At 37.7% G+C, this 8,677-nt stretch overlaps 1 protein-coding gene across 1 annotated transcript; it reads right to left on the bottom strand.

The window, feature by feature from the left end:
• Window positions 1-300: 300 nt before the first annotated feature.
• On the bottom strand, window positions 301-7,464 carry LOC121412605 (betaine--homocysteine S-methyltransferase 1-like). Its single transcript, XM_041605385.1, has 7 exons — window positions 7,434-7,464; window positions 5,656-5,846; window positions 3,677-3,871; window positions 3,062-3,173; window positions 2,493-2,695; window positions 1,529-1,610; window positions 301-717 (listed from the first exon to the last, which is right to left on the bottom strand). The coding sequence occupies exons 1-7, from the start codon at window positions 7,447-7,449 to the stop codon at window positions 419-421; spliced, it is 1,098 nt and encodes a 365-aa protein (XP_041461319.1). The 5' UTR covers window positions 7,450-7,464; the 3' UTR covers window positions 301-418.
• Window positions 7,465-8,677: the final 1,213 nt, after the last annotated feature.

Below are 8,677 nucleotides of genomic sequence, written 5' to 3'. Positions count from 1 at the left end.
AACTATTTCTGGGAGTGAACTTGACCTTTTTACTTACCAAGAAGCAAATATAATAATAATGATCAAACTCTGTGATATACAAATAAATGTTTTAATTAATTTAAAACATAATACTAGCTTTGTACTCATGTATGGCATATCAATTATAAGTAATAAATTGGTTAACGAGCAGAGATATCTACTTTCATTTGCCTAGACACGTTAGAACAGAAAATGTGTCTTTATTTTATAGGCTGTGTTTGATCCGTTAACTATACAATGAGGTAATGAAAATCAAATATTCATTTTTTTTTCTTATTCTCCTCATTCTTCCTCCGTATTGGCCCTTTTAGTTCATTTCTGCTGAAGCTGACTGACCCTTCGAAAAATCACCTTTTCCACTTTTGATGCAATTATCGCTCCCCGAGTGTAGTCTTCTCTATTCCTTTATGACAATGGGTCTAGATGCTGGCAGATCTTGGGTCATTTTGGTGTAGTACGTGTTGACCTTTCCATCTTTTGAACCATAGAATCCATGTTTAGACATGTCTGGTGAAAACTTGGATGCCTCTGTGACCCTACCCAGAGTTTCGGCCATGGTTCGGGTGTAGTGAGGCGAGTTTCCGCAGCATAGTCCCAGGTATGGTATTTTGAGTTGGGCACAACGCTCAGTGAACTTGACGATGTCCGTGCGAGAGCAGAGAAGGCAGTCTAGATCGGTATAAAAGGCTCGCTGTCCTGTATATGAAGAAAAGGAAACACAGTATTTGTTCATTGTAATTCTTTGGAAGTTAATGCAGATTTGGTGTCCTTTCAACAATTTGTATAATTTCATTTTAAATGTTGATATTGCAGCCATTTTAACGACATATTCCATGTCTATCATCGCTTTCGATAATTCCAGGCGCTTCGGTTGTATTGTTCACGATTCAGTACTCAGAATTGCAGAAGGCCGGGTCGACCAGCGTAACGAGGACGCAATGCGTCTCGACCGGCAACGCATGGACGCTACGCGTCTCGGAGCGCCGAAATAGTACGTCGAAATTCGACTGAGCCGTTATGGAGCGTTGTGGCCCAGTGTAAAACTGTTGCAGTTGTTGCTTTAGTTAATACCGCGCATAACATTCAGCAGTGAATATCTGCTCCACCTTTTCCCAAAAGTAGTCTAGATCTGGACGTCAGTACTTATTTTTTTTTCGGAAAACCCTACACTCACTCACCACACACAGCCGTGAAAAGACGTTGTGTGTATTCTGTGTGCAGTGAGTGAATGTAGCCTTTGTTGGGTTTTCCGAACAAATAACTTTTAACGTCCAAGGGGGTGCTTCACGAAAGTTGTCAGCACTGACTAAATTGTCCGTGCTGACAATTTCAGTGAAATCCTTTGTTTTGATTGGCTGTGAGGCACTTGCCTCTGACTGTTGCTATGGTAACTGTCGGACAAAGGCAACTTGTCAGTGCTGACAACTTTCATGAAACGCTCCCCAGATCTAGACTATCCAAACCGTAGTGAGTACCAGTAACTGGTATTCATATTCATAGGTCCTACCTGTTGCTGGATCTTTGATGCATGTGAAATTTGGTTCTTCCAAAGTTGTCCTGTAAGGCACTGGTAAAGCAGCCAAAGGTGCCTGCATATAAAAAGGAGAAATTTGATTTATATTGCACTAACTTGCATTGAAGTGTTAACAAAGAATAACGTGTTAATTGTAAAGGTATATTCCGGCTCGAAATTACATCGTACCCAATAAATTTTATATTGAATTTTTTTCAGATGTTGTTTGAAGGTTTGCATGGTGGCATGTACAATTACTGATGTGGTTTACGGTACACCATGTGGAGTGTTATAGAAACAGTGGATAGAAGAAGAGAAGAAAAGGATAGGCGAGAAAGTGGAGATTTGAGAGTAGAGTATTCTTTCTTGAAAATAGTCCTGAACAGGACTGTAAACCAGAAGGAATTGATGAGTGAGAACAGCTTGAGCAGTAGAGCTGATGAGGAGATGCTGGCTTGAGTCTGCGGGTAGAGATGATGAGTGGTATAGAGAGACTCTGTACTCTGAAATGAGAGATGATGAGTAGTAGAGAGACTCTGAGTAGTAGAGTCTCTCTACTACTCATCATCTCTACCCGCCGACTCAAGCCAACATCTCCTCATCAGCTCTACTACTCAAGCTGTTCTCACTCATCAATTCCTTCTGGTTTACATTCCTTTTCAGGACTATTTTCAAGAAAGAATACTCTACTCTCAAATCTCCACTTTCTCGCCTATCCTTTTCTTCTCTTCTTCTGTCCACTGTTTCTATAACACTCCACATGGTGTACCGTAAACCACATCAGCGATTGAATTTTTTGTTGCGACTTGTGAGTATTAATCGAACATTTTTAATCCAAGATTAGCTACAGTAGCTTTTACGTCAAACAATCTAACATCACCCAGCCAAAAAACAGTCCTAAAAAAATGGAAAAGTGCCTCTTTGCCCCCTCCCTCTCAACCGATATGAACCTGCTTACCCCGATATTAGCCTTTGTTGCACTCTCGAGCAAGGGAAGCATAGACGTTGGTCCCGACATACAGTTAAAGCCAACGACATCGGCACCGGCGGCTACGAGACGTCGAAGGGCTTCGTTGAACTCGACATCGTCAGCGGTCGATATCTTGCCATCTTCGGAATACTTGCTGAAATGCGTTCCCATGGTGATAACTGCTGGTACACCTGGAGTGGAGAGAGAGAGACTAATGAAAGAAAAGGTGACTATAGTGACCATTTACTACTCCCATCACTCTCTCCCTGCAACTAAAAAAAACCCCGTATTTTCATTTTGCAACATTTAATTTGCCCTATTGAATTTCTGTTAAAAACAAGTAGCAATAGAAATCAAATAAAACATGCGAAATTAACAAATTTGAAACGGGAGGATGGTCCTTCTCAGCAGTATCTTTCATGGTGCTGCTGGTCTAGCAAAGGGTCCTCGTGAAAAATGTCCTTTGATATCTGGCCGATGGGACTTAAAAACAGGCCAAAAATAAATCACAAAATCAAGTATTTACTTTTGAAAGCCCCATTCCTTCTTATACTAACCTTTTCCATACTCCTTTATGGCCTTGGTTGCAAGAATCGCTTCACCTAGGTGACCAAATGTCTCGCCCACAATAAAATCGGCCCCCTCGTCAACCGCCCACTCAACTTGCTCCTGTAAGTTTTCAAGGTTATATTGAAGATGGAGATAGAGAGGGGGGAAGAAAAAAAATTAAATCAAATTTACATTGGAATTTGTATTCTATAATGAACATTATCAACTGCAAACTATTTTATGTATATCAATTGTTAGAAATATAATCATAATGAAGTTTATTATTATCAAAATTATAATGAAAACCATCATTATCAAAAACTCATTTATGATGGGGAATTGAATAAAACATGTAGAATAAAAATCTTAACCATTCACATGATTAACGCTTTTTCCCTTCATCCTATCCCAGATGCCCGTGCAATATACAATGGCGTTATAAGAAATTTGCGTCCCGTAACCAAGCATACCGGTAATGATCCGATGCTATATTAGAATTGAGTTGCAACTGAACGCAAATCAACTATAAATTTTGCGCTAAATTAATGGACTTAAAACTCTTGGTTTGGGACTTACTCTGATATGACACCATATCATGCATATGGATAATGATATCATCATACCTTGAACATCTGTTTTGCGGTAGCGATCGCCTCCTCGTTGTCAGGTTCATAAACAAACGTATTGCTGAGGTCACCACACATCAAGGTTCCCGTCTCGTCAGCCACCTCTCTCGCCATCTTGAGGGCAATACGGTTCTGTTTCTCGAGCTCGTCCTCCCGCCCGACGAGCTTGAACTTGTTACGATGACCATAGTACTGTATGGATATAAATAATTAATTATGACAGTGGGATATAAAACGATTATTCCAAAGCATTGTTCATGTTCAAGGTGAAATAATGTACCCTTTTTATTCATGAAAGAAATTTCAGATGTAAATAGTATTAATAGCAATGACAGATGAAGGATTGCATGGACATTAAACATATCCCTAGATAATTGGATGAATTCCTAAATAATCTAACATTATCAAGATATGAGTGATGGATGAAATAAGTAAATCGTTATTTCGATGACCTAATTTTCCCATGTAAATCCCTTTGCCATTATTTTTAATGTACATATATGTAATTCATTTATAAGGAGGTTGTATAGTTTCATGTATTATTTACCAATGTGTGTATGATAATGTTCTTGAATAATATGCTGCTGTTTGTGTGATAATTATAGGTAGAGGTGTTGTGGCTCAGTGGATAAGTTTCCGGACTGTGAACCACAAGGTCCGGGGTTCAAATCCCACCGCAGCACTAGCGTCCTTTGGCAAGGCGTTTATCTACATTTGCCACTCTCGACCCAGGTGTAGTAAATGGGTACCCGGTAGGAAGAAATTCCTTGAATGCTCGATGCGCCCGATCAGGGTAGCCGTGCTAAAGCCGGGGTAATAGTATGCAGCGCTTAGAAACATATGTATTAAGTGCTATATAAATGTTGCATATTATTATTATTATTATTGTACTGTAAGATCAGCAAGGTGTAACTGAAACTCAAGAAATAAACTTAATTGCTCAACGAAAGGCTACATGCGTCCTTGATTAAAAAAAATTAACGTCTAATGAATATATAAATTTATAATATTGAAAATGAGTAAATAATAGATGATTACTAAACAGATTATTCAAAGTCAAACGGACACCAATAAAAAATCAATGAAAGACTGCAGAAACAAATGAATAGAAAAGGTAACTATGATTATATAGTTATAAAGAGATTCAGGTATAAAAAGAAACTATATTCATTGTATTCGTTTTCTTTCAATGATCATGATTAGAGGCTTCTGGTAAATCATCAGCCCTTTCGATTATGGGCAAATATACTTAGGCGTTTTGTTAATACGCATTATAAATTCCTTGATTGTTTGTAATAAGAACAAAATGCAATTGAAAAGCAAAAAAGAATCAATATATACTTCTTCTCCTCCTCCTCTTCCTCCTCCTCCTCCTTCTCCTCCTCCTCCTCCTTCTTATTCTTCGTCTTCTTCTTCTGAAAAATACAATGTTCTTACAAACTATCGAATTGTTTTAATCCGCAATATTGGTTAATGGAACTTATAGATGAAAATACATATATTTTTTATCGCAATGAACTTTGGATCATTTGGCTTGCTTCCAATAGGTGAAAAGCAAATCTAAGGTGGCGTCGCGACAGGGCATATGGGAATAAAACGAGAGAAATGGAAGTAAAATTAAAACGTGATGACTCCGCTATGAAAGGAAAGAAAACCGATAGGGGAAAATATTGAGTAAGGAGAAGTTTGCGCCTTAAAAGGAGAAAGGGCCACAGAGACAACTAAAGTACAAGAAGGTGAATGAGAAGAGGATACTACGCCCTTTGCGGTGTGTTATGGAGAGCTCCTTGCGCTTTCTTCTCAGGCCAATTAGCTGTTTGATTTTTTTTATTATGGCGCGTAATTCGAATATCGTGGCACTCATAGGCTTGATTTCGTGGTATCAAACCCAATCTGAGACCACGACCGAGTCCCCGGTGATTCACCCATGAAAATTTCTACATAACTTCTAAGTTAAGTGCCCCTTTAAAGTTTACCGTAAATGCTTGGACAACGTCACTTCCTGCGCGCACGAAGTCCTTGTACATCTGACGTACAAGCTCGGGATAGTCCACTACAACTTCAGGGGTGAACGGCCCGGCTTTCAGGTACCCAAGACGTTCAAAGGCAAAGATATACCCCTCAGCAACAATGACTGTCTCCCCATCCTTTATCCTTTCCATAAGACCTATGAAAAGATGGACACGATATTACGGAAGGTTTAGATGTTAAACTCATACATTCTTTTCCTCGGCAACTTTAAAACACTACGAAACATTGCGAAAGTTGAAAAAAAATGAAACTTATTATGTTTAATCAGTTACAAATCAATTTGCAATAAATCATAAGATCAATTTCAAGACCTAATAGTGAAAATTTTTTATCTAAAATCTATCACGTCAGGATAAATCCTTGTCTTCTCCCCTTATCACATTTTTTCTTCTTTATATAATTCAATATATATATATACTATATACATATATATATATATGATTAGGCCTACTACAATGATAATTATCATCGAAACAAACATCCTGAAATCTTTCAGGAAAAACTGTAAGTTTTCACAATTTCGGGGAGAGGGGAAACTACCCCCTTCCCCCGCTGCATACGTTCATGCTAATTATCAGACTACAAATGTATTCACAGCCCAAGTTTAATCAAGTTTACTCATTAAGAACATTCACTGTTTATACGTTCAAGGCTATCATTTATCAAAACGTGTTTGATATAACCTTGCCCCCTCTTATCACAGTGAACAAAGTATATAAGATATAATGACACATTTATGCTGCACCGGTGACTGGATAGAGGCTGCGGGATGGTTTCATATTGTGGCACTGAGCCGAAAGTGTAGGGGGTGACCATGCCCTCCCCCAAAAAAAAATATAATAAAAAATAATAAATAAATAGATAAATTGATAAAGAAATGAATAAAAATCAATCACTCAATAAATAAATATATAGATAAAAAATAAACAAAAAATAACAAATAAATAAATCGTTAAATAAATGAATAATTGAATAAATAAATAAAATAAAAAGACGATTAAAAAAACCGACATATTTCGGTGGTAATTTTTACATGTTTTTATGTTAATTGACAAACTGAGGGCTGAAGCCCCACCCCCCCCCCCCTCACACAAACCATGTACGGGGTCCCTATCGAAAAAGATTAGAGAGTTTAAAAGACTGGCATAAGAATGCTTCCATGGAATAAATGACCTAGAAAAAAGAAATGGAAGGGGTTAACTATGAATTTATATTTCGGGAATTATGTTTATTCCGTCCAAAAAAAGATATTAATTTTAAAAAGATAAACCTTTGATCTCGCAGCTATTTAAAAATGTTCCCATCTTCGCCATGTTCTGCCAGTTGAAATATTATGACTCTTTATGAACGGATTCTTAGTTATTCAGTAGGGCTATGTGTATTTTGAGGGGGTCTTATAGTGCGTCTTGGATAATACAACTCAAATAGTTTCAATAAGCAAACGCTATATATCAATCTGGCAATATTATTATATGATCAATATGTCAGAGTGTCTTTTGAAATGTAATTAGACTTCTTCAGAATTATGTTATTGATGCTTACTGTTAATTCATTAGTCCCCCTAAAAATATAATAATTTGATGATAATAATAAAAGTAAGCACGCATAATGAAATAGTCATCGACATTGCTATTTATTTCCATACACTTCAAATGGATTTATCACGATGCTAATATATATTTTTATTCAATCTAATAATTGAAAATATCTGTACAGGTCCTACCTTTAGAATTCGGCATATTGATCTGTCGCTTGTGTTTGGTCCTTAGAGTGATCAGACTTCGGAACTGCGGAGACTAAATAAGAGTGTCCTTTTCGTACGAACCCAAGCTATTTAAGAAAATAAATGTTTTCTCCCAGCTTGAGGTTAAGCAGATTGAGGTTAAATAAATACTTGAAAATAGAAGCATGTTGGTGTTAAATAGATAACTTGATCTTGACGGAGTACGACACCACCAGTATATCTCGGGGGGGGGGGGCAGCTAACTGCAGTACACATGGTCGTAGTCAGCAGGGGGACGGGGGCTTCCATACATTTTGAAAAAAAAATCATTTTTAGGGCCTCCTGAAAATTTTCAAAACAATTTTATTTTGATATTGTGACCTGAAAGTTAAGTCTTTGCTCTCTTCCATTCCCTTTATTTTAAACTTGTTTTCCTTTTCTTCATTATTCTTTCATTTCCTTTTCGCCTTCTCCTTCAGCATGCACGTTCAGCGTCACTCCCCCACTCTTCTCACTTAACCTCTCATTTCTGTTGTTGGCGCCGCCAGTGATTGGTGGTGGGCCCTTCGCCTACTCCCTCGATCCGGCAATGCATTAGTCAGGTTACTTTGAAATGGGAGGTTTTGAAAGGCATCAGTCCTTGTTCTAGACGGATCCGACTCGGCATTATGTCGCACGAAATAAAAGTGCTGAGTAAGCTAAGTGGTACCGGCGAAATATAGGTCTGGAAAAAAGGCCAATATCAGACGAAAAACGTGACGAGATGTAAACTAATGATAATGTATTTAATATAGTCTTGCGATTATTGCTAAGTGTTTGTTTTATTTGAATTTGCTCACAATCAAGCTTTCTGTTCATGAAAAATAATCCTAATAATCCATATGTAATTCCAAAGTCCAGAAAACAGGCCGGTTTCAACTCCTTTCAATCTCTTGCCCCCCGTCTTTGGAACAAACTCACTCCATCTCTTCGAAACCTCTCTTCTCTTAACCTCTTCTAAATACATCTCAAAACACACCTATAACCATAAACCTTAACTCTGGAAAAAGCGCTATATAAATCCAATTATTATTATTATATAAGTATATTATAATCCAGGGAACGTATAAGGGATTTGAGATGCTACGTTCCACTAACATCCAAGGTACACATTCCCCCAATTATGTACGACTTGCCGGGGCACTAGCGTATCTATTATACCATCTATAATAGATGGGGGCTTAATTGAAGGCTATACACCCCAC

Source organism: Lytechinus variegatus, chromosome 4 (assembly GCF_018143015.1).
Source record: "Lytechinus variegatus isolate NC3 chromosome 4, Lvar_3.0, whole genome shotgun sequence".
NCBI lineage: Eukaryota > Metazoa > Echinodermata > Echinoidea > Temnopleuroida > Toxopneustidae > Lytechinus > Lytechinus variegatus.
Note: the sequence above shows the minus strand (reverse complement) of the source record. Positions and strands in the feature narration are given on the sequence as shown.